Source organism: Phyllostomus discolor, chromosome 6, assembly GCF_004126475.2.
Source record: "Phyllostomus discolor isolate MPI-MPIP mPhyDis1 chromosome 6, mPhyDis1.pri.v3, whole genome shotgun sequence".
NCBI lineage: Eukaryota > Metazoa > Chordata > Mammalia > Chiroptera > Phyllostomidae > Phyllostomus > Phyllostomus discolor.
Window position 1 is genome coordinate 93,171,566 of NC_040908.2, and position 27,284 is coordinate 93,198,849.

Sequence of the window (27,284 nt, forward strand, 5' to 3'; positions counted from 1 at the left end):
GAATTTCTGGCCTTCTGAAGACTTTCAAAGGTGGATATCACAGTCTTTTTTCCCCCCCACTAATTATTCTTCTGGACAGATCATTTCTGTACTGCCATGCATTTGTTCTACTACAACCCAAGACTGCCTCTATTATCACTCACTGTTTGGAGACTATCAAAACAGTGTAGTCAGAATTCACCTTCAGTAAAAATTTAATGTAAAGGAAGACAGGCATTTAAAGAAATGCATGAGGGAAGTGAAGATGAAGATTCTTTAAGGCTGGAATGGGAGTAAGTGGAAGAAAACTGTACTTGAACAATGATTAAAATAAAATTATAAATAAATAAATAAATAAATAAATAAATAAAAAGAATTTATCCATAAAAACTCAAAGGAAAACAGGGAGGGGACAAAGCCAGAAGAGTTGAAACAGGAAACAGTTAATTTGGGTAATTCTTATCTGAAAGTGAAATGAGACCTGTTAGTTTAAACTCCTTTAGAAGCAATACTGAGAGATCAGAAAAAGAACAGAGAAAAGGAAATGTGGGGGGAAATAAAGTGAGAGAAGGAAAAGGAGGAAAAAAACAGTCAGAGTTGGCAGTCCATAGAAAAATGTTCTGTCATTCACATTTTCTTTCTTCCTAAAGGAGGAAACTTTTCTCCCCAAAGGGCTAGTAAACACATTTGTTGACTGCTGGGGAATTCCAGATGGACGTGAACCCTGAAGTTCCAAGCAGCAGTTGCACAATCTGTGATTAGATGTCCCCACCCCCTGCACTAAGGAAATGCCCAGTAGCTTTCATTTTTCAGGCTGTGGCTCACTTACAGCAACAAGAAGGGCCTGAGTCTGTTGTTATCTATGGCTGGTGAGTAGGGGTCTTTTCTGAGGATCAGGGACTTGGGTTTTAAGAAACACTTTATTCATTGCTCTGGGGCACAGAAATAACAAAAGGGAAGAACTTGTGTGGTTTGCAAGCTGAATCTTTCCCCCTATTAGTTCTATGTAACTTGAATCATTGGGGGACATTGCCTTAGGCTGGAGGAAAGAAAGATTTCCAGGTATTTTAGACGCAGGGAAAGTTAATTCCTTTCTTTCAGTTTATAGCAATGAAGGGGAGGGCAGAGACAAATAGAGCAAATTATTTGTGTATGAGACAATTTCTGAAAGTTCTAAATGCACTCTGAGATCTCACTTCCTGTTGATTTTGAATTAATCATTTAGGTAATAAACAATGCTCCCAGAATCATGTAAGTGAGCCTTTTATTCTATCCTCTTTACCATTGCCTATATTGAATTGCATACTTGGTCTTTTAAGGTGACTATTTTTTCTCCTTTCTCTCTAGTCCTGGTGCTACTGACTCTAGTGCAGTTTTTCCTGGATTGTTACCACAGTTTTTTAATTGGTTTTGCTCTCTCCAGGATGTAACCCCCCAATCCATCCTGTGTACTACTTTCAGGTCATATTTCTTATACTCAGAAGCTGAAAAAGCAAAAGAGATAGAATCATTAGCTATTTATGCAGCTAGTATTCAAACATGTCATATATTCTTAGCTTCATTTTCCTGATCTGAAATGGAAGAGATTCAACTAGATCAGCAAATCTGAATAATCTGTAATCATATTTTAAATTTCAATTTATTCAGATTATACTGACCTTGTGTTTCTTAACACATTGCATACCGCATAGAAATCTCTAATTCATACGCCAGAGACCGCACATTTTGGGGCAAACTGCACGTTATTTAAATCATCATAACTACAGATCATAATGCACTTTAGGTGTTGTTTTTCAATAATTATAACATTTTTGTTTACAAAGACAATTAAACAACTAATTAAACAATTAAATTTCCTACTACTTTTTTAATGTATGATACTGTGTAAAACATTTTCCTCTATGAAGAGGGACCAAACAAAATTTACATAAGTATCTAGATTCACTCCTTTTTCCATGGGCAGCACAAACAAAGTCTGCAGGCTCTCGTAGGAAAATTTTTCTTTCCACTCGCTGTAATACACGTACGTTCATGCTGCTTCATATCACCTGACAACCTTTTGGGTGGATCTTTACGAGGTGCTCTCCTCGTACCCCCAGGGGAAAAGCTGGACAGATTTGTCTCTGGTTCTGGAGAGCCTTCATTATTGTCATCCGTTACCCAGTCTCTCACCACTGATAGCAGAAACTGTTCTCCATTTCCTCTTGGCCCTTTTTGATAGTTTCTGTTTCCTTTTTTATGTTGATATAGTTTGCAGTGAGCTCATTGTAGCTTCCCTGTAGTTTCTGGTAGCTCATTGTGAGCTCATTGAGCTTCATGACAATCATTGCTTTGAACTCACTATCTGATAGTTGAGTTGCCTCTATTTCATTTAGAATTCTTTCTGAGGCTTCCTCCTTTCCTTTCATTTGGGAATTGTTTCTTTGTCTTCCCATTGTTTGTGAGACTCTTCTGATAACAGAAACTGTTTATACTTCATTTTTGCTTGTGGATTGAGGCCCATGAAACACGAGAAAACTCGTGAGTTGTACGTACTGTGAATAGACCATAGACATTTATAACCTTTAACATATCTACAGATAATTCTCATATAACTGGTCTGGCATAGTTTTTTTCCAGATTAGAATCATTAGGAAAAATGATTAATTATCTATTTTTTAGGTCTCACATTCTAGGTATCTATGCATGCAATGGTTTTACTCAGGAACTACAGTGGTTCCCTATTGCTGCTTTAAAAATTTCTGAACTTTTCAGACAGGTTTTTCTACCTTTCTAAATATATTTATCCATTTTTCCATTAATCCCTCTAAAAGATGACTTCAGCTTCACAAAAAATTATAATTTTTGTATTTTCCTTACTCATACTTCCTTACTCTTTTATTTTCTCTTTGTTTCCTTCCCTGTTATAATTATTTCCAGGTTTTATGACCCATCTCACAACATTTAACTTAAATTCCTGAAATACAAGGATTGATTGTTTTCTTTGCTTTTCTTCACAACACTAATCCATCATTTGGCCAGAGAGTAGTAAATTAAGTACACACTCATGGCTGCATCTTTGACCAGGTAGGCTGGCCTCACAGATTATTAGATTGCAATGAGGGCATAATTAGATAATAAATGTGAGAAACTGAAAGGCACTATAAAAAGAAAACAAGTAAAATGACCAACACATATAAATGACTGAGTTTAATTAGACGTTATTAAATAATTAACTACAAGAAAAAATGGCTTGTCTAGTGAGAAACAAGGTATACTGGGAGCATATTACTCCGATACTTTGTCTAGTCTGGGAATATCAGGTAGGATTCCCTGGAAGAAGTCACATCTAACCTGAGAAATAAAGGATAAATAGAGCAGTAGGGGAACAAGAAAAAGAGTGGAGGTAGGAGACTGCCCACACAGAGATCCTTAAGTAAGGGCTTCCTAGAAACTAAAAGAAGAGCACAAGGTTTCAAATGTAATGAACGAGGTGGGTAGAATTATGGAGGATGAGAATGAATAAATAAGACTATCTAAATTAGAGTAAGCTAGCCCTGGCTGGCGTAGCTCAGTGGATTGAACATGGGCTGAGAACCAAAGCATTGGCAGATTCAATTCCCAGTCAGGGCACATGCCTGGGTTGCAGGCCAGGTCCCCAGTGGGGGCCGTGTGACAACCACACATTGATTCTCTCTCTCTTTCTCCCTCTCTTCCCCTCTCTAAAAATAAATAAAAAAAAATCTTTTAAAAAATTAGAGTTAGCTCAGAGATTTCATTATTAAATCTAGATTTTTAGAACACTAACTATGTTTCATGCAAAGAATAAATCAGGAAGGGGGAAAAGTAGCTTTATAAGGTTCTTGAAGTAATTAAAAAAGGAAGAATGTGGGCCTGAAATAGAATAATGTACAATTAGAATGCAGAGAAGCAGTTAGATTCAAAAAAATATTTAACACATAAAATCAGTACAGTTTGATGTGACATTGAACATAACTTATTCAGAAAGTGGTAGATATTCACTATTACCATGTTTTATTGGTCTGATGTACTTGGTGTTTAGATATCATTTATTAGTACAAGAAACAAAACAGGTGAATAAAAAGCAGACAGGTCAACTTTATAAAAGTGAGTTTAACAAGGTTGTGGCACCCTGAGAAGAGATGAATATATGAGTCTCGATTTTGGTATCTACATCTGGGATGAATCTATAAATTTGGGAGTAATTCATAATGAAGCCATGAGAATATATAGATAACAAGAAGACCTAAGACCAAACCTCTTTGGTTTTACTGTTCACCTTATTTTTTCCCATGCCATTTGTTCTGCCCACTCTATACCACCTTGTTGAGAGTACTCAACACGGAGATTCAACTGGAGAAGTGAAACTTCACAGAGAAGTAAAACTGAAACCCAGAACTCAAGGAAACTAAATGTTCCATACACTATCCTGCATGCTGTTTGCAATTCTTCAAACTCTCTGTTCTAACATCTGTATACTATATTGCATCTTAGTGTCTCTACTACCTTTTAAAAGAAACTTCTGTGGCCTCATATGCAGAAACTTACCCAGACTTCTAGTCCCTGCAGCATTTTGTGTTATTTTAAGTAACTCCTTACCAAGTGTCATGTAATGTAGTATGATGACTTAAGAGTGGGAGGATCTGACCCCCTGAGTTTGAATCCCTTTTCCCCACTTACTATACATGCAATGTACTCTACATATGGTTTGGGTCATAACTTAACTAACTTATCTGTGTCTGTTTGCTTTTTAATACAATAAAGTTATTAATATACCAGTTACATGGAGTTTTGGTAAATTTTAAGTGAAAAGATTCATGTATAGTATTTAACATCAGTAGGGGATCAATATTAAGTATTATTACTGAAGTGTAAGAAGAGAATGTGAATTCTCAGTTTGTGTGATTTGGGGTAAATGATCTGTAAAATGGGGGGGAATAATCTCATTGGATTATTGTGAGGATATAACACATTAATGTTTGTATTTAGTAGAGAAATTGAAAATAATAATAACAATGATGATGATTTGCATTGCTTTTTATGTATTTCCGTTTTAATCACTATAAGCAGGCAAGAGATGTTAGCTGTTATTAATTGATTTAAGTAACTTTTAATTCAGGTTTTATAACTTCCTGGTTTCTTTATTATAATCATTGCCCAATAAACCTTTACTGAAAAAGTTATTCGATATAACATGGAAAAGGAGGCTGTTATTTCTAGACCCAAGTTCTTGTTCAATATCCTGGCACATTTTCTTTAGGAAGTGTCATTCTGTGCCAAGGCTATTCTTATATCTAGATGGACTGGATAATTACCTTAGAATTAATTGAGAATTGATGAGATATCCTGCCCTCCCATATATATGTCCAAATCATACTTGTGGTATTAAAAAAAAAGATTTATTACCTTGACTCTTATATTCCTTTATAAAAATGCAAATTATCCTAGACAGTAATAAATTAACCTGGTATCAAATTAATCTACCAGTTGAAAAATTAGCCTTCAGATTATTTTCAACTCTGAATTTTGATTGAGACAAGATTTTAAAGTGTTAGAACCCTGGATGCACGCATTCACTTATTCATTAATTCATGTATTCAGCAATCCTATATGTATTTTTTAAGTTTTTAAGTACAAAGATGTGAGTAACATCTTTCATGTGTTTTGTATTCACATACATATGATTCTGTTTGTGCATACAAAAATGTGGATTCAAAAGCATAGTATTTTCACCAAGTAAACTAAATACAGGGGAAGGAGTAGGACCTATTGCCAAGCACCGTGATTGTCAATGTCTTTCCACTCAAGGCGCACATAAACCAATTACTACAATTCTATGACACACCCAAAAATATATATTTTTTGCCAATCTGACAAAAAATAGGTATACATTTGAATCTTTCACATGGATGGTGATTGTTGTGTTGGCTGATGTCATGTTTTACTTTATTTTATTTATTTATTTTCTATTGTTGTTCAAGTATGGTTGTCTCCATTTCCCCCACCACCACCACTCTCCTCTGCCCTACCAATCATTATTTTTTTCATTGACCTTTTAAAGGAAAAGAGGTCAGTGTCCCTGACTAAATAGTCAGGTATTGCATGTTTTAGAAATTCTTGAGGCACATCGGTTGATAATCACTAGTATAGTGGAAAAAGTGTACAGTATAGTCAAGAGCATAGACTTTTCTTGGAGCATACATTTCAGGTAGACCATTGTCATCACTATGAGAAAGAGAAAAATAGAAAGATAAATATAAGAAAGAGGATGACATTAGGCCCCATGTCACATAAAGGAAATGAGAAGGTATGAAAAATCTTAAGTGACAAAAAGTCATTAAACAAAGCCCAAATACAAAGTATGTATTTGATGCACTGAGACAATTCCAGAGCTATAATAAAATAGTATGTACTTTGCTGATGAAACGGTGAAATAATCAGAAGGTATTTCAGGAGTACCTCACATTACAAGGAGCACTATATTTAGGGCAAAACCCTTTATATTTTGCCCACAGTTGAAGGAATCTTTGTGTTTCTTACAGAAGACATATACAACAAAAACACACTTAAGTCTTTGGAATCTATTGGTAAAGAAATCTTAACTGGGTTTTTGGATGGCTTGGTGAAAACAAACGTTCTCAAATTGGAGGAAACTGAAAAGAAAAAAATTTATGATGCCAAACCTAGAGACAAGGCCTCAATCCTAGCAGGCGTTGTGCGACAAAAACGTGATGAAGCAAGTCAAATCCTTCTCCGAACCTTCCTTAACCCAGAAAATCTCTCCATTGGAACAAAAGGTAAGTATTTAGTCATTTACAACAAATATCCCAAATTCCCATCAATGTATTTAGCTCCAATGCCTCTCCAGTGTCCTCAATGCTCCCATCCTTAAATTACTAAAACATTCCTGTCACTAACCCTATCATTGTCATTTTACAGGCTACTTGGCTTTTGTGAGAAGGGATTTGATTTCCAATCACCTAAGAAGCTTAACCTTTGTGTTTAGTTAACTCATGGTGATAGCTCACTATAGAGACATTTTGGACACTGTGTGCTTTCCTTCAAGTTTCTTAACCTCCTTAAGCATCAGTCTCAGCATCGTTGACGTGTGGAAATTTCAGTAACTCTGTGGGGTTTGTAAGGCTAGGATCATAGTGGTAGGAATATGCTGACAACTCCTAAGATTTTAGCTCTCATCTATCGCGCTTCTCTGAGCTCCAGATGTAGTTAGCTCTAGCTGCATAGTCAACATTCCATTCAAATACTACCCTGGCTTCACAAACGAAGATATCTGAAATGACACACTTGATGCCCCCCATCAAATGTATTCCACTTCTATCCCTTTTCTATCTCATTAGAACTATCCACCAATTTTCTTAATCCAGAATACAACTATTTTCTTTGCCTATGAATAATAGCTCTTAGAAGAGTGTCAGACACAAAGCAGGCACATAATAAATATTAGATGAATAGATAGATAGAAAATATGAATTAATTAATTACATAATTATTATTTAGCTTATAATATTTAAAACTTTCTAGTGCCTAACTCATTTCTGTAAGCTATGAAATATGACCAGGGGAACACCTATACAGTGTCTAATATATTAAAATATTTCAAAACTTGACTTACATTGAATTATGAATGTTATTAGAGCTTATATATCCTCAAGTCCAAGTTCGCCAGTGAAAGAATCTACTATATGCTACAGACTTTAACCTGAAATCCCAACCCCAAATACTGGAATTTATTAATAATACTAAATTAAAAAAAAACAACATACATTATACAGCGCTCACTAGAACACATAACTTCTTTAATTAGCCCTTTGCTAGGTAGAAGGGAAATTCCCACCAGCAGGCCGGACATGTGTTAGATGACCAAGATTGTGGCTAAGCTGCATTCACATTAATATTTACACTGGCCCTTCTGCAGGTTTATTATTTTCTCTTTAATCTGGGATGGGATGGGGACAATTTTGATTTCGTTCAAAAATGAGAAATCTGCAATTGGGAATCAGAACTGAAGAAATGGAAACTTCAAAATAATTTTAGTTTCCCCAATGAGCATTAAACCAAACTGAGGAAAACCACTGCATCAGCAGAGACAGTGGTAAGCAGGAGGTGGACATAAGGCCTGCCATGTTTTATGTAAATGTATATGGTGCCAAGTACTGTCAAATACTGTTATTTGGCACCATATTTGGTACTCAAATACAAAGCTAGAGAATGCCAAAATATCTGTAAATTTTTGATACACTAAAGGAGATAGCTTTGTCTAATCTTGAGCCAATCTCTTCCTTTTTCCATTAATCGAAGGAGGTTTCAGAGTATTTCATTAGGTAACAGAAGAGACTGAGATATTAAAAATTTTATCTAAACCTCAAATTCTCCCATTTCTTTCTGCTGCACTGCCATTTACTAAAAACTCCTTTTGTATAGCAGGCTGCACTATAATATTTATGCGTTGTAATGATAGCATATGTTGTAAGGAATTGTTTTCTTACTAAATATAATTTTAGATGCAACATAGAAATATTAATTCCCAATTTTAACTGCAAACACTACATCTATATATAGATACATAACAGTCATTAGGAGATGACATTTCTTAAGTTAGAGAGTTCACTGAACTTGTAAATAAATGGGAAAAAGAGGAGGTTTTTGAAGAGAGACATATCCCCTGACATGTCTCCGGAACCAGGGAGTCTTTACATTGGCAAACTCTGCTGCAGTGGGAATGGAGAACGTGTCACTATTTAATCTATTTTTAAAAGTTCAGGAAGATTGGTTTCCTTAAAGACTTACAATTTGCTGCATCTCTTGAGCTTAAGTTTTTAAAATATATTTTAGAAAGACATTTATCAAAAATATTATGAAATATAATGAAAATAAATGAGTAAAGGTAATATAAAATATAAAGACTGAAATTTTTATATAGAATAATATTACCTTTTTCCTTTAAATTAAATAAAATTAGAGATCAATTTGGTTGGTTCATATAACTAAACATCAAGGTTTATTCCTACCATGGACAAAATTCTTGTTAACAAAATCACAGTAAACCTCTTCTAGATTATTAATTCTTCCATCCTCACAGAGGGGAGGGCTCTGGACTTTCCCAGTCTCTTGCAAAATCTCAGTCAAATGCTGCCAAGGAGTATTGGGTAATATTTCATTTCTCTTAAGGATTAGGCCAGGATGAGTCAGAGAAAAAACTTTTCCAACTGGGAGGAGTTATTACTTCACATTTTAAAACATGGGTTGAAAATTTAATACTGGCAGTTCAGCATTTTGTAGGCAAGGACATACAGTGTATATTAGAATCTCTGACCAAAATACTGTCCCTCTAGCAGTGGGATCAGCATTCTGGTTGCCATACAGAATTTCTCCTTGAGACAGCTAACTTCACAACTTGGCAAAGAATCAGAGAAGCTCAACTCCTGTGGAAAAGTTAAGGATTCAGGCTGAGGTTACAGGGAAAAATAATATCTGGATGGTACAGGATTCAGGATGCTATTAAGTGTTAAGTGTGTATATGTGTGTATCTATTCTCTGTAAATTAGGAGTAGGTATCGGATGTCATATGATCCACTATAATAGCTACTAGCTATATGGTAACTAGTAGTGCTTAAATTGTGGGTAGTGACACATATTGAAATGATAGTAGCTTGGATATATTGTTAAATGAAATATTGTTGAAATTAATTTAGTTGTTTATTTTTACTTTTTAATGTGACATTAGAAAATGTTTCATTGCATATGTGACTGAACTGTATTTCGGATAGCAATCTGATATTTATTTACTCAATACACACTCTTGCTCATTGACAAGAAAAAGTTCACTTAGGTGCATGAGGTTTCTAGAGTAAAATGTTGCTAAACTCAAACTGTTTTGATGAGCATAAGAAAAGCTAAATTTGACCCAAATCATCAAGGTGTTTTCTTCATAATAACCATAATTCATCATTATATTTTTGGGTGGATCTGCTACCAAGGATTTCTCCCTTCTTTCCCACTCAAAATATATCTCTTCATTTTAGTGGTTAGTCACATACAATTATAATTCCTACATAAATATGTTTTAAAAAACTTCTCAGGATTACCTTCTCTGTCAGTATCCTTAAGTGATACTTGGTTCACAGATGCAGATGTTAAAATTTCTGTCATATGATGTCATGTGGTATATCCTTTGGTTCCTACAGACATGGCTGGACCAGCTGAGCCAGCAGAAGAATCTACAGATACCCTCAAGCTTTGTCCTCGTGAAGAATTCCTGAAACTATGTAAAGAAAGGGCTGGAGAGGTACTGTGTTCTGTAGATAAACTAGAGAAAGAGAGAGAAACAATTGCTTTCAAATCGTGAATACTCGATCTCTTAGAGCACTAATGGCAGAGAGGTGAGATGCAGACAGAGCTAATCTCTTTCTTAGATGCTTTGAGCAAGGAGGAAATAGTGTAGCCTCACACAAATTCCAATTTTCTTTCAATCCCAGGATAAACTATGGATCTCTCAGTATGCTTTTTTGTTCTTATACTTATTTGGGATTTACTATAGTTAAGTTACAGTCATAAAATAACAATATTTATGAGTATAAGATAGCAGGACTGAGCAGTTATTATTTGCATAATACTTGAAAAACCTGGACATGAACCATGTTTCAAAATATAATCAAAGCCTGAGCCAATAGCACATGTTTCCTGGCTTTCATGATTTGATCTGAACCTTGAATAGTAAGAATGATTTGTCTAGGTGAAGAGGATAAAAGGGAAAGTTAGGGTAGAAATTGTTTTAGTCTCCTCAAGATTCCTGAGTAACTATCCCAAATATGTTCTGGGTCCAGTTCTGGGCTCTTGAAAAAGTGAATCACTTTCATTTCTTCAGTGTATGTCTTTTATTTTTAAATAATGTAAAGGTTCTAAATCACTCTCTATTGTCAATTCAATTCATTACATAGAAAATGGCAGGTCTCTGGCACAGGAGAGGGGAGAGGGCAGCTATACAAGCCTGTGACAAAACAACAGTGATTAGTGAATGAGAGTTTAAAAGAGATTTAGGCAAATCAAAGTCACTGCATACCCACTTCCTGCAGATCTATTCAATAAAGGAGAGAAAGGACCGCACTCGTCTGGCTCTCATCATATGCAACAGAGAGTTTCATCATCTTCCTCGGAGGGGAGGGGCTGAGCTTGACATCACAGGGATGAAGAGGCTGCTTGAGGGCCTTGGCTACAGTGTGGAAGTGCAAGAGGACCTCACAGCCAAGGTAAGGGCTACTCACCCACCCCAAACATGTATATATTACATATTCAGCAGGCATCCTCCCACAATCAAATTAACTTTATAATCTCAGCCAAACACCTGTACAACCATCAGACACTTATTTTGTGTGCATATGTGTGTATGTGTATATATAAAATGAAAGTATTAGATAGGTGAAAGCTCTGTCTCTTGAGCACCAAATCTTCTCAATTCTATAAAAAGAGACAAAAAGTGATTGGCATATGTGTACCCACACAATTCTCAGTTCCTAAGAGAGATGATGGGGATTCAGACAAAATATTCCCAAACAATTCTTAAATAATGAACGTTTAGCGGGCATGTACTCACCATACAAATACTGAGTCCTGACTTTGTCCCAGGGCCTATTCCTGGTGCTGGGGGTATGTCTGTGAATGAGGCAAGGAGATCGGATTGCTTCATATTTACTGGTGTGGGCAATCCAACTACAAACAAAACAGAAAATTTCAGAGATTTGGTATGTATGAAAGTTGGTGGGGGAAAAAAGAGCAAACTGGTGATTATATACTACTTGTTTCAATGCAAAGGTCAAGATAAGTCTTAGTAGGAGAATATACTGAAGCTGACAGATGACTATCAGCAACAAGACAGGTCTGAAAATATGTGAATAAAATACATTGCAGGAAGGATAACTACACATGAAATACCGAAACTAAATATAAAATAGGACATGAAAAACACAGGAAAACCAGAGTGATAAGAGCTTACAAGGGAAACAAGACTGGCTGGAGGAAGTATACATTAGTCAGAAGTTTGATTTTGTTCTCAATACAGACAGAAGAGTGTTTGAAGGAAAGTGGTTTGATAAATTTGTGACCCAAGACTCCTATTAGTTAATGAGATAAAAGAGAGTAACAGAAAAAAGTATGTAAGTGAAAATAAGGCAATGTAAAATATATATATATATATGGATATATATCAATGTATCTCAAATAATGATACCAGGAACAAACAGTTGAACCCCCTGCTACACTGTAGAAAGAAAAGGTAAGCAGCTACCATTGAGTAGCCACTATGTGAAGGCACAGTGATAGGAACATATAGAGGTTTCTCTTCTTTTTCAAAAAATACTTTTTTATGTATTTGTTTGTTTGTTTATTTTTGAGCAACGGATGGAGAAAGAGAGGGAGAGAAACATCAATGCAGGGTTGCCACTCACATGCCCCCAACTAGGGACCTGACCTGCAACCCAGGCATGTGCCCTGACTAGGAATTGAACCAGTGACCCTTTGCTTCACAGGCTGGCACTCAAACCACTGAACCACAGCAGCCAGGGCAATATAGATGTTTCTTGGACTGCTCCTGATAAGTGGAAGGTGAGATTAATGTTAATGCTTGTCCTCTTAAAGTAAGACATAGTGGTCTTTTTCAGGAGATGGAGTCAGTGCTGGAGGCATTTGCTGCCCGCCCAGAGCACAAGTCCTCAGACAGCACATTCTTGGTGTTTATGTCTCATGGCATCCTGGCAGGAATTTGTGGGACTCTGCACAGAGATGAAGAACCAGATGTGCTGCCTTATGACACCATCTTTCGGATGTTCAACAACTGCCACTGCCTCAGTCTAAAGGACAAACCAAAGGTCATCATTGTCCAGGCCTGCAGAGGTGGTGAGTTCTGATAGGGAAAGTCCAAAGTTCTGAATTGTTTGCTGAGGACTGTGATGTATCTTTTCATTTTAGGGGAAACAATCTTAGTCCCCGCTCAGGGCCAACAAAGTGAACTGAATTCTTGGGAAACTCCATTTAAGTGGTTGCAATCATGAGAAGTTATCTTTTCAGCTGAGAAAGAATCTATTTAGTTTAATCCAAAGAAAGTGATGAAGGAGATCTTGGGAATTCCTAAATCAAAGTTGAACAAAAATATTTAACCGTTGGAATAAAATCATTTTAATAACAGCTTTACTTGTAAATAGTTTATAGACATTCTGACATTCTCTGGCTTGAGAAGAATTTCATTTGAAAGTGGAGCTATTCTGTAATAGCAGCACCCCTTTTTGCCTAATGCTATATTGAAAGGGAACTGAGTGGGGAAATGAGGGTACTTGGCATTGCTCTCAACATTTTATTTCTTTATTTCTGACTTCCAGTTGGCTCTTGGATTTTGGAGCCATGTTTAGGAAAGAAAAACAGAAATAATTTAGCTAAAAAGAGTACCTATGCTCTGAAATTATGCACATAAGGCTTTAACTCCTTTGCTCTTCTTAGAAAATGGGTTCTGTCAGGTTTATGTTACTGTCATTCTTTACACACAAGATGCTCTCACTGCTACCTGGCACATTGTTCAAAGACATTAGACAGAGGCCTAGTTATGTGTGTGTGTCGGGGGAAGAGTTTAGTGTGTGTATGTGTCTGCTGTACAATTATAAAAGTGGTGAGAATTAACATTTCTTTATAGTTACTCACTTTTTTAAAATTTGTTCATTTGAGAGAGAGAGAGAGAGACTGAATTTCTTTTGCACTTATTTATGCATTCATTAGTTGATTCTTCTTGTATGTGCTCTGACTGGGATGGAACCCGCAACCTTGTCCCATTGGGATGACACTAAGCAACTGAGGTGCCTGGCCAGGGAAAAAATCAACGTTCAAAGAGAATGAGGTGGGCAATTGTGACAGCCAAACTGAGGGAGGTACACAGTGTTTACAGAGTTGTTGTCTCTCCAGCAAATCGTGGGGTATTGTGGGTCAGTGACTCTCCAGCAGCCTTGGCAGACAGCTCTTCACAGCCACATGAGGACCTGGAGGAGGATGCTGTTCACAGAGCACATGTGGAGAAGGACTTCATTGCTTTCTGCTCCTCAACCCCACGTATGTGTCTTTCAGTTGCACACAAGGATCTGTGGGCCTGAGGCCACCCCTGAATGACTCTAGAATATTGATAGGCTCTATGCAGCAATGATCTAAGGCACATTTTGAATGTTGCCAAAATAATTTACATTTATCTCATTATTTTATGGAAACAAAGATTGTATATATCTTCTTCTTTTTTGAATTATACTTGTATTTTCAGTGCTGTACTTTATAAGCTGTGGATACCAATCATTCAAACAACGTAATACAAGTAATCCAGTTGGCCGTATGCCATTCAAAACAAACGAAAAATATAATTTTCTATTCTTTCTCCATATTTCCCATTTGATGCTAGTTGGAGTGTGTCATTGCCTGCCTCAGAGGGGCGTGAATGTCCTTTAAAAGAGGTAGAAAATGATACTTGGGGGCTAATGAGGCCTAATAGTAGGGGATCAGGGTTTAGTCCTTGACCTCTAGGTAGTCATCTTAAGAAGCATTACATTGGAATGTTTCTCATTTGAAAATTTCTGTTTTGAGTGTTTTTTAAACCACAGCATGGAGGTTTAACTGACATACAAAAATAAACATATATACTTAATGTATGTAACATAACAAGTTGGATATAAGTACACATCCATGAAACCATCACCACAATCCATGTCCTAAAGTTTCCCTCCTCTTAAAAGTTTCCTTTGGATTTGTTCATTTACCTTGATTATTATACTCTGACAGACATTGTGATTTTTACTCTGTAATCATCCTTGGAGCCTGGTGCCCATTTTCTATTATTTACTCATGAGCATGGGAAAATTCCTTAACCCTTCTGAATGTCTATTCTTTCAACTGAAAAAACAGTAATTCCAGTTATCTCAAACCTTTCAAATCAAACGAATTAACATGAGGCCCAAAGTAAGTGTCAGTTTCAAGAATATAATGGAGTCACCATGCAATTCTGATCAGCTATCCCTTTAGTTAATCTCTGCCAGTTTTTTCCACTTTGTTGTAAATGAATTAATGTAGATATATAAGTGTTTATCTTAAACATGTCAAGTTAATTCCCAAGCTATGCTTAAAGGACATACCCATAAAACAAAAAAAAGGAATATAAAAAGTAGTCGAGGCCACAGCCAAAGACTTACCACCTCTTTTCTTTATAGATAATGTATCCTGGAGAGACATCAAAAAGGGTTCATTCTTCATTTCACAACTAATCACATGCTTTCAGAAATATTCTTGGCACTGTCACCTTGAGGAAGTGTTTCGGAAGGTAACGTTCTTTTCCCTCCTCTAGTCACTTTTGTTTTTTTCAGGAAGTATTATTCTTATTCTTAATTCAACTTACAATGACTGATTTTGTCAGGGAAGCGAAAGCATAAGTGTGTCCTTATTTCTGTTACCTGGGATTTAAAATCCGATTTTAGTAAAAGAAGATGTTAATACAGCATAGAAGCAAATGAAAAGAGAACAAAATAATATAAAATAGAAGCTCATATGTTATGGAGTATACTTTCTTAAAATGCAAAGAATAGAAAGTATTTTCAATTAATTTTTGTTGCTTAATTTATTAAATAAGTATGTGTTCGGTTTCTATGTGTAATTGCCGTGATCTTGCTGACACAGGGGTAGATGAGACATTGAGTCATAAGGCTACTGATGGCCTACATTATTGTGAGAGATGTGTACTAATAAGTAGGCCAACAAATACTGTGTCAATATAGATTATGATAGAATCCATAACACAAAAATTGTAGGGCACTGAAAGAAAATAAAGAAGACATGCTTTGAATGGAATAGTCCAGAAAGGAAGACTATATATCTTTCCCAGATCAGAATATGCCTTATGCCCCCTGCCTCCTAGTTTGTTTTCTTCCCCAGTTCTGACCCCCACTCACTTGGTAAACATGTACTTTGTTTTTCACCTGTAATTACTCACTTGAATGCAAACCTCATGAAGGTAGGAATTGTTCAAGACCTCACCATATTGGCACAGGAAATGATATTTTTTCAACACAAGGCATGAGTAAATGAATAGATGCTCCCTCTGCCTTCTTCTTTAGCAAGAAATGTACAAACAGTAAGAATGTGAGAAAGTATGGCTGCTTTTATCCTAAACTCAAAACTGTAGAGAACAGTGCAGTCCTGTGATAAAGAGGAATGCACCTTTATTAGAATGGAGAAGATCACACTGTAATCTCAGTTAGGGTCTCTGTGAATCGGAACTCAAGAAGTTGAGTCCTGCTAAATGAATAGGAATTAGACATTGTCATCACAAGGACATTGCTAGGAGAATATTAGAAATATGACTTCATAGATCAGTCCATGGAAAAAAAAAGAAAAGCAAAAACAAAGCTTCAGAATTCAATATGGTGGTGGTGATGTGAAAGTTGTTGTGTTTAGGTTTTAAGGTAAAAAGTTGGGGTTTTGTGCCTCATTGAATTGATGATCTAGTCTTGGGGGCTGAAGGTAGAGGATATTTGAGATCCAGTTCAAATACATAGAACAGAGATGGAAAAGAAATAGAGAAGAAATGTGGATAGAAAAACCTTGGATTACACATTAGGCATTTGTTCTGTGACAGAGTTTTTTCTAACATGGGGACTTACTTCTAAATGTAGGGCAGCAGTGCCTGGACATTAGAATGGCTGTGGCCTTGCTCCCATCAACCCTAGTAGCACCTTTCATTCTCAGAATTTGTTGGTTCATGGTGCAAAATGTTCTCTGAGAGTGGCTAAGAGTTATGTTTCATCTATTGCCTCTTTTTCCTTTTAGGTACAACGGTCATTTGAACAACCAGATATTAAAGCCCAGATGCCCACCATTGAACGCTTATCCATGACAAGATATTTCTACCTGTTTCCTGGCAATTGAGAATAGTAAATATCAGAGTTGTTGGCAGTCCTGGTAACTGAAAATAGTAACTGTTAGAGTTGTTGGCAGGTGAATTAAGTGAGAGAGTAATATTGGTAGTGATGCCCAATGCCAAAAGATAGACAATTGCTTGTGTTGTCAAATTGGTGTTACTTGTTTGTATAGTTAGGGAATTAGAATTTTTTATTGTTTTACATAAACCCGTCTGCTTCCTCCGCCATCTCCACAATCAATTAATCAATCTGTCAGTCCATCAAGGAGATAAGCCTGATGAAGGCAGAAAGCAATAAACAATGAAGGACACAGGGTAGCAATTACTAAAACAAAACAGTAATCATGTTTCCATTACTAGTTACACTTCCTTTTCTTCTTCTCTCTCTCTCTCTAGCATTCTCTCTCTTTCTCCCTGACACACACATGGACAAACACAAGAACTCACAGACATTGAGGTACCAAATTTGCCTCAGATTATGAAAAATGTTAAAAACGGAGGAGCTGACTTTGAGTTACCACATTGCTAACATTGAGCTCCTGTTACCATATGGTATAAAACATATCCTGGGCTGTAATGTTTGTGCCGATGCAGATTCTGGTTCTCTGACTTTTCTTACTGTGTACATCACAAAACACTTAGAGTCTCCTCTCAGGTTTTCAGTTATTGGTTAGAAACCCCTGTAAACCTCCATGTTAACAATGACACATTTTTTTTTAAGATTTTATTTATTTTTAGAGAGGGAAGGGAGGGAGAGAGTGAGAGAGCTAGAGAGAGAGAGAGAGAAAGAGAGAGCGAGAGAGAAACATCAATGTGCGGTTGCTGAGGGTTATGGCCTGCAACCCAGTCATGTACCCTGGCTGGGAATCGAACCTGGGACACTTTGGTTCCCAGCCTGTGCTAAATCCACTGAGCTACGCCAGCCAGGGCAACACTGACACATTTTTTGGTCAAAATATTTAAAATGGGCCCGTCATGTTTAAACCCAACAATTATTTTACTCGCAACTGCTTCATACTACATTGTATAATAAGTATATGTATAATAAGTATATTATTAATTTCCCTCTCAGCCACATAATTACAGTTGTATAGTAAATTTTATGTCAGTACTTTAAATCTTTCTTTTCCATCTCTTATTCCTGGTTTCTGTGCCTGTGGTTGTATAATTGCATAAATACTTCATCAGAGTAGCTTTTATTGCCTAATTAGTACAATAGAACCACATTTTGGGATTGAGCTATTTGACTAATATTTATCAAGCACTTACTAGGTTCCAAGTTCAGTTCTAAAGGCTTGGAATATACCAGTGTACAAAAACAATGGAGTTCTTGCTCTCTGAAAGCTCATACTGTAGTGAGCAGAGACAGATTCTAAATATACAAAATGATATGTGCCAGAGAGTGATCAGATCTAAGAAGGAAAATAAAGAAGATTGAAGAGATGGGTATTGTTTGTATTATAATAGATTATTCAGAACAGGCTTCTTTGAGTAGGAAAATAATCAAATCATAACAAAGAGTGGAAAGAGTCAGGTAGGGTACCCTGTGATTCTATGCAGATTCAGTGCAGGGACTCGCATGTAAAAGATCCCCGAGGCAGATATGTGCTCACATTTTTGAAGCTCTGCCAAAAGACAATGGGTTGGAGGAAAAAGAGAGTGGGGAAAATAACAGAGAAAAAAATTGAGAAATATCCTGAAAAGCTCAACTACATTGGCCTTGGTAATCTCATGGTAAATGTTCTAAAAGTTTTATACTGAGTGAGAAAGGAAACCCTTTTGACCAGAGGAATGAGATAATCTAATTAGGTTTTCCAAAGATCACCCTTAGTAATTTTTATGAATATACTGCAATGGGTAGAGTTTGATACCAAGGTCGTGGTAAAAACCCATGGAAGAAGATGAAAAAGAATCATCATAAGGGATACACTGAGGCTTCTGGGAATTATTAGGCTGGCCAAAAGGTTTTCTTTTTTTTTTGTTCACCTGTCAGTTGGCTCTAGTAACTTAGTTGTCTTTAATTTCATTTGAAACAAATTTGTTAGATTATGTGTGACAGCTGTCATATCAGCATGTGTTTAAAAAAATACTTATTAGCCCTGACTGTTGTGACTCAGTGGATTGAGTGCTGGCCTAAGAACACAGGGGTCGCCGATTTGATTCTTAGTCTGGGGCACTTGCCTGGGTTGCAGGACAGGTCCCCAGTCTAGAGCTCATGGGAGGGAACCACACATTGATGTTTCTCTCCATCTCTTTCTTCCTCCCTCCCCCTCTTGATAATAAATAAATAAATAAATAAATAAATAAATAAATAAAATTTAAAAAATAATTACCAAATTGGTGAATGTTTGTGTGGCTATTGTAATATTTATGAAAGGAAATAAAAAACATTTTTGACATAGAATTCTTTACTATTTTAAGAAAAGTAAAAACATAAACATGCAAAAAATGATTTGTGCAGTAAATGGAGAAAGTGCTCTGACTGATCGGATGTGTCAAAAGTGGTTTGTGAAGTTGTGTGCTGGAGATTTCTCTCTGGACAATGCTCTACAGTCGAGTAGACCAATAAAGTTATTAGTGATCAAATTGAGACATTAATTGAGAGCAATCAGTATTATACCAGATGGCAGATAGCCAACAAACTCAAAATATCCAAATTAATAAAGTTATTGGTAAAAATAAAAATGTGTTTTTTATTTTATGGGAAAAAAAAAAACTAAGTGAACTTTGGGCCAACCAAATACTATACTGACCTTCTGTTCTTTTTTCTTCTTCAGGAAATTACAGGAAGTCCAGCTCTATTATTAACTTCCAGAAGTAGCACCTTTTCCAGAATGGCACAAATATTTAATCTTTTGTATTTAAATAAAAATGAAACAAACTATATCTTTGGTCTCTTTTTCTAGATTTTTGTTTCTTTTACAAATATTTTCAATTGTAGTGGACATTCAGTATATTTTAGTTTCAGTGTATAGTATAATGGTTAGATATTTACATAACTTGTGAACTGATACCCCCGGGTAAGTCTTGCTCCTGTGTGGCATCATACATGCTCTATCAATAATACTGACTATATTCCCTATGCTATACATTACATTCCATGACTGTTTTGTTGCCACCACTTTGTACTTCTTAACCTATTCACATTTTTTACCCAACCCTCCATCCCCCCTTCCATCTGGGAACAATCAGTTTGTTCCTTATATCCATGAGTATGTTCCTGTTTTGTTTGTTTCCTTTGTTCTTTATTTCCTTCTTTATTGAATTTATTAGGATGACTGTGGTTAACAAAATTATAGAGGTTTCAGGTGCACAATTCCACAACACATCATCTATACATTGTATTCTGTGCTCACCACCCCAAGTCAAGTCTCTGTCCAACCGCATTTACTTCCTCATACACTCTTCCAACTCAGCTACCCTCTTTCCCCACATAGCCCCCACACTATGTCCATGTCCATGTCCAGTAATGGACATAGTCTATGTCCATCAGTTTGTTCTTTTTTTCTTTTGACCCTCAATCTCCAACTTCCTTCACCAAATTTCAATTAAAATGCTGGGTGACTGGAAATGAAGTGGAGGAAGCTAACTGGATTTTCTAGCTTATGACTCATAGAATATCTGCATTTCACTGAGTGAAAAGACTGGCCAGGACTTGCCCTCAGCAACAGGGTGAAAGGAGATGGTGCCCACATGGAAGACCAGAACTGCAAAATGCTCAGCTCCTCATCAGTGTACTCATGAACCCCAAGGTCTACAGTGGTACAGAGCAGTTTTCTAGCTCATTCCTTAACCAACATCATAGGTTCAGCTAATATTTTCCTCAGTAAACTCAATTTTAGCAAATTAAATATATATTCCCATGTATCTTTCTTTCTTTCTACAAAATAAATACACTCTCTTGTTGATTATGTTCTTTCCAGATATGTGCCTATTCCCAAACTTCAGGAAAAGTTTACCCTTTCACAAGCCTTGAGCAATTGTCTAAAATAATTTGGCTTTTGGTTCAAGATGGTATAACTTTATTGTATTTATATGGAAATAGAAATATCATCAGATAAAGGACAGAAAGAGAATGGGGAGTGTCAGCAATGGAAGAGAGAATGTTAAAATTTATGGGAGGGTGGATGCTGGTAGAGGAATTTTGGCAACATGGCTATCAGAGCTTCTCAGTAAGGAGATGTACCACTTCTGTTACATACACACAGAATGCTGGATAATTATTTTAGTATATAGCTCAAATGAATTAAAATAAGAGAATGCTCTGGGTGTCAAATTATAGCCATAATCATCAATATTTATGGATATTAAATGTATATCGAGGTTATTTTAAGGATGTTGAGTACTTTAAGGGTTTCATATACAAACAACTAATTTAACATTCACAGCAACCCTATAAAGTAATTACTATCAATATCTCCATTTTACCCACAACAAAACAAAAGAATACAGAGCAAAGTGACTTGCCCAAAGTCACACAGTTTATAGGAGAACACACCAGGATTTGAATGCAATTTGACTTGCTCTAGAATCTGAGTTATTAACCACTGTACTGCACTTTCTGCAAATCAGTGAAAAACTGAAACAATAAGTGTTCTCACTTCTGAGGTTTACCTGAATCTTGAATTATAAGGGTTAATTGACACTACAAAAATTCATGATTTTTATATTACCTACTATTATTAAAAATGATATTCTTACAGGCTATCATAGACAATTCTGAGATGAGGATTTTTAAATCAGTGTGCTTTCTTTTAAATACTACTTGTAATTGGACTGCTCCATTAGGTTATTGTATGATTTTATCCATGTGATAGTCTATCTATGTAATACTATTTTCTTGGTACATATCTGAATTGATGAACAACATCTCTAAATTTTTATTTCCATTCCATCTAAAAATCCACATCCAACTGTGGGTGATTCCATTTTAGTCACTACACAAAACTTTCTCTTACCAGAGTTTCAACCAATTTTTTTGATGTTTGAGTATGTTGTCCATAAAAATAAAAGACAGCAAACCCTTTCCAATGCAGTATATCATTATGACCATTGATTTTAGTTTTTGAAATTCAACATTATTGTAGTATAATTTATATAGCATAAAATATATTCCTTTTAAGGATACAATCTGATTATTTTGGACAAATGCATGCTGTATTATAACATTATCAAGATGCTGAACATTTCTTTCAACCAGAATGCCCCTTTATGCCCTTTGCACTCAATTCCTCTCCATCTCCTCCTCAGGAAAACCATGATCTGATTTATATCAAAATATATTAATTGTTCCTATTCTGGAACTTTAAATAATTTGAATTATAAGGTATGTATTTTATTGTATATGGCTTCTTTCACTCATAATATGAGCATAATGTTTTTGTCAAGTTATTACATGTATTAGTTATATTAGTAAATCTTCCCTGTTTTATTACTGTATTGTATCATTGTGTATGCTTTTAGCACAATTTGTTTACTCATGCATGCACCTTTAGTAGATATTTAGAATGTTTTCAGTTTTCAGTATCTTCATTTTTTGAGAACACAGTGGGCCATTGCTATGTAATGTTTCCCTATTTAGCTTCCCAGGGTCAATGCTCATGGTTCCACATCCCCAGTCATACTGCCCAACCATCCTTTCCATGACTCTAATGCCACCTCAGCCTGTTTCAGTTCAGTGGTGTGTGACCTTGGCTTATAGAGAAACCCTCATGTGAAGCCCTTAACATTTCAGAAATAAATGAATAAAGATAAATGTGTAAAGGAAGCAATGTACCTGCAATTTCTGTTTTCTTCCCTATACCAAGTATCTCTGTGGCAAGAAGCACAGGACTGTGTTACAAACTGGATCAGGTAAGTAGTGAAGTAAAAATAAAAATACCCTGAGAAAACCCTTAGATTAAAGTCTATGTAAAGAATTCTAGTCTAATTAGAAATAAATTTAACACTTGGCCTAGAACACAGGGAAAATTAATGGCCCACATATTAAAATGCAATTTGTTTTTAATGGCATAGAGTTTCAAAATAAATGTAATACAGTTATCAATATTTAATTTAGATATTTCCTGCATGTATGCCCCCCACACACATGCACTTTTAATGTTTGTTAAGTCCAGGTTGTTATTCTCAGAAGAAACTAAGGTGATAACCCCATGGGCATTGTTAGTAAATAAATTGATAACTTTGAAAGACTAATAGACATTTTGTTATTAGTCCATCTTCCATCAACCATATCTATAAAATGAATTGGTTATGTTGGGTTTTTTGTGGGGACTAGCAATTGAACATGTGACTTCTAAAAGTGCTTACTAAAAGTGGTGACCTCTGTAGACCTTCCTGGGCTCCTCTGTCTTCAGATGTAACATCTTCCAATATTTCATAAACCAGTTCTCTCATTAATTTCTTCTCGTTAGCATTTATCATACTCTGACATTATCCCAGTTACATATGGGGTTTCTTGTTTGTCTTCTGTCCTTGAACATGAAGCTGAGGGCAAGGGAACACTGCTTGTTTGACTGAACTCCTGGCACCTACAACGTGTCTAACATGAAGTAGGTCATTCATATCTATTTGATAAATGAATGAATGAATGATATGTATGAGGATTCTCACCAAAGATAAATTTAACTACATAATCTGCAAGAAAACTCACACTGTCTAGTTATTTAAATTTTAATTTATAAATATTTAAATTGAAAATAATAGTATTAATGAATAATAATATAGTAGGCTTACGATGTGCCAGATAATATTCTATGGCAGTTTCCACATAGTTATTCAATTAGTGTTGAGAAATGTGTAGATATATACTATTAATTAAATTATTTTACAAATAGAGGAACCAAAGAATGGGAAAGATCAATACTTTGCCCAGAAATGGAAGGTTAAATTGCTACACTGGACATTCTGAGTCCAGAGCCTGAGCTGTTAGTCTCTACAGTATCTCACAACACAAAATCATCTGAAAAGAGTGTTAAATAAGAAAATATTTGAGCCCTCGCTGGTGTGGCTCAGTGGACTGAGTGCTGGCCTTCGAACCAAAGGGTCACTGGTTCAATACTTAGTCAGTGCACATGCCTGGGTTGCGGGCCATGTCCCCACTTGTGGGCACACAAGAGGCAACCACACATTGATGTTTCTCTCCTTCTCTTTCTCCCTCCCTTCCCCTCTCTCTAAAAATAAATAAAATCTTAAAAATATATATTTTATTCTGGTGAAAAATTCCTCCACTTGTGATAACAAAACTGCTTCTCAGGAACATGTAATTCCTAGGACACAGAGCAGACAGGTAGGATGGGGGCAGGGGTCACAATGGTTCAAATTCTTCAAAGGTTATATATTAAATGTATGCATTTTTCCAATATTCATAATTTAAAACCTAATGCCAGTATTGATGACATTATTAAGTGACAGTATTAAAAGTTGGGACTTTAGGGAATTGACTTGATCATGAGAGCAGAAGCCTCATGAAAGGGATTCATGACCTTATACCAAAGACTCCAGTGAGATATCTCAAACTTCCTGCTATTATAAGCACATGGTGAGAAGTCAACAGTCTGCAACCCAGAAAAGGGCCTTTACCCCCACCCAACCGCACTGGCATCCTGATCTAGTGCTTCCAAACTACGGAACTGTGAAGAATAAATTCCTTTGTTTGTAAGACACCCAATCTGTGGATTTTTTTTATAGTACCATGAATGGATTATAACACTGATGGACGAATTACTTTTCCAGATTACACTTTCTAAGAAATGAAAGATTTGATCATTGTTTGAGTTTAATTGCATGCTTTCTTTCTTCCTTCTTATTCTCTAGGTCTACTCTCTTCCTACCCTGACCTTATCAAAGGGCTGATGAAGGAATTTCCCTAGAATATACTCACTGATGCACTCCAAGGTTAAGCAATCTGTTTGTTACCATGGAGAAAGAAGAAACAAACCACAGACAAGTATTTGCATGAGCAGTTAGTTGGTCTTTCCTAATATGTACACACAGGATGATGAAAAGGAAGTTTGAACATGCTTTCACTTTCTAAGCGCAAGAACGAGAGAGGAAAGCCATGGCTGGTGAGTTTTTGTTTTTTTGTTTGTTATTTTGTTTTTTTACTGTCTAAAAGGAAATGCCTTGAGGAAATATTTTGAAAGATAGCTGGCTTTTGGGGAAGCCATAATTAAGTTTGGTGAATGTTTAAGTGAGCAGCAATGAGGGAGAGGGAAGAAAGAGGAGGGAGGCAAAGGGAAGTAGAGTGGGGTGGAGAAGACTATCAGAACTTTCAGAAGGAAAAAGCATGAGCCAGAAATGAACTGGGGTTACTGGTATTCTGCTGTCATTTTGCAATCTAACTGAATAATCCAACAGATGGTGCACAACTGAGTAAGATAGAAACAGGTAGCTGTGGTCCCCAAGGGAAATGGCCTATCACTGTTTCATCATTTTATTATGCAAAGTTGAATAAACATGACTAAATGTCAGGATCATCCCTGGTGTTCAGGCACTAATTAGTGATCGTAAATCTCAGGCTTCAGGCCATTCAGTGAATGGTAATACTGTGAAACCATTGGTAATACTGAGGGAAGAATAAGAGATGTGGTAATCCTCAGGGTGACTGAACGACATAGAGGGGAACATTTAATGGATGAAATCTAAAGGATCCTATCCCCTTTTGCTGACATGAGAGGGGAATGAGGTTGTTTTAGTGACTTGAGGAATCTCTGTGCTTCAAACAGACATGGTCCTGAAGTCAAAAAGGAAGGTGTTTATCCAATCAGTGAGCATCGGCACAATAAACAGCTTGTTGGATGAACTATTAGACAAAAATGTGCTGAACCAGGAGGAGATGGAGACAATAAAATATGAAAATTACACAGCTATGGATAAGGCCCGAGATTTGATTGACTCTGTCATTCGGAAAGGACACCATGCAAGCCAAATATTTATCATTCAAATTAGTGCATGTGACCCCCACCTTGAAAAGAAGCTGGGGCTCTCCTCAGGTAAGATCAACAACTCAGACTAAATTTCATGTAGGCCTTGTACATTTATACCCATATCTGATTTCTTCATTGGTCCTGTTAGTTTGCAGACAACTTCTTTATGTCTGGCTTCAGGGCCCCATTTCTAAATCCATGGCACTATTGTTTGTTCCCTGTCTTTTTACTCTTTGTTCTTACTGCTTTAACCTCAATAGCCTTCTTTTGATGAAGGCTATTTACCTTCCTAACTATGAAACTCATTTACCATCCTAACTATGTAGCATTTCAGTTGTTGAAGTTCATAAGAGGAGTCTGTAAAACTTTAGACTGTATGTTCCAGTCCTAGCAAGATGCATTGCTTATTTATTTATTCAGTTAGTTATTAATAATTTAGGTAAGTCTAGGGGTTCTTAGAAATTTATATAGTTATCTGACATGAAGACATAAGGTCTGTAATCAAATACTTTTTGTAATTACTCATACAAATTTTGCTCTCCAGGAGGAATAAAACACATTTCAATGATGGTGAAGTACTCAGAGAATAAATTCAATGCTTGTAGAAAAGCCAAGATTTTAAAAGTAGACCCTTTCTTCTAATTGCCCTCCTGTATTTTCTTTTGAGAAACAATGTCTACTATCATGGAACTAGGCTGTGGACCATTGTGTAAGGCCCACCCCTGTTGCGTCCCATCCTCCTGAGGCCTTGATACAGGATTCAGGCAATAGACCAGCACCTTCTTTAGTCCCTTAGTCCCTCCACACAGCACACACAGATGTTCGGATGAACTCCCAGCAGCTGGTCTCTTTTATGCTTCCCATGTGAAATCAGAAGGGAAGTTTTTTCTTTGAAAGCAAGAATCCTTTTTTCTTAGGGACTACAGAAGGCTATGCCTGTTTTAATGACATAGGAAACTCCTCTATGGTTCATTTCTTGTTTTTCTTTTAGTACATCTTTTCCATTTAACACTCACCCAAATGAAAGACAATAATAAATAACAGTAAAGGTTCAAAATACCTGTTTCTTCTTCCTTACCATATTCCTTTCCATTCCTAGTAATTGAATTCTAATGGCACTTGTGCACCCACTGTGATAACTCTAACATTGGAAAACAATCTCACCAATTGTCAAAAGATGCCTCTTCAATCAGGGTTGTCATGGATTTATATCTCCCTCATGTACTTGCCAAATTTTTTTTTCAGGGCTACACAATATGCCATATTTTGTGGCCCTGAATGACTCTAATGGAAGAATCAGTAGAATCATAATTGGAAAAATCTTTCTAAAAGAAAGTTATTGGCATGTATGCTGCTACCATAACAAGGCCTCCTCCAGTAAATGTTCTTGAATTTATTGTTTCTGAATTTAGTCCAGTAGTCTAGATGGG

At 36.2% G+C, this 27,284-nt stretch overlaps 2 protein-coding genes across 9 annotated transcripts in view; both read left to right on the top strand.

Annotated features, from left to right (window-relative positions):
- The window catches only part of CASP4 (caspase 4), a 49,188-nt gene that overhangs the window by 12,563 nt on the left and 9,341 nt on the right, over window positions 1-27,284 (top strand). For 3 of the 5 annotated variants that reach the window (XM_036028626.1, XM_036028629.1, XM_036028628.1), the window contains exon 2: window positions 25,654-25,920. In XM_036028626.1, coding sequence (XP_035884519.1) covers window positions 25,654-25,920 — 267 coding nt within the window. Of the gene's footprint in view, window positions 1-24,880; window positions 24,994-25,653; window positions 25,921-27,284 lie in introns of those variants that run through there. The other 2 variants (XM_036028630.1, XM_036028631.1) reach the window with 2 other exon arrangements.
- LOC114498810 (caspase-13-like) lies at window positions 662-19,808 on the top strand. 4 transcript variants are annotated; one of them, XM_036028635.1, is made up of 10 exons: window positions 684-848; window positions 6,495-6,776; window positions 9,080-9,139; window positions 10,185-10,285; window positions 11,073-11,246; window positions 12,654-12,888; window positions 13,942-14,085; window positions 15,225-15,334; window positions 16,837-16,940; window positions 19,705-19,808. In XM_036028635.1, the coding sequence occupies exons 1-9, from the start codon at window positions 842-844 to the stop codon at window positions 16,933-16,935; spliced, it is 1,212 nt and encodes a 403-aa protein (XP_035884528.1). In that variant the 5' UTR covers window positions 684-841; the 3' UTR covers window positions 16,936-16,940; window positions 19,705-19,808. The 4 variants fall into 4 exon arrangements, with proteins under 4 accessions (XP_035884525.1, XP_035884528.1, XP_035884526.1 ...); XM_036028632.1 differs by lacking the exon at window positions 9,080-9,139 and having other exon boundaries at window positions 662-848; window positions 10,176-10,285; XM_036028633.1 differs by lacking the exon at window positions 9,080-9,139 and having other exon boundaries at window positions 694-848; window positions 6,522-6,776; window positions 10,176-10,285.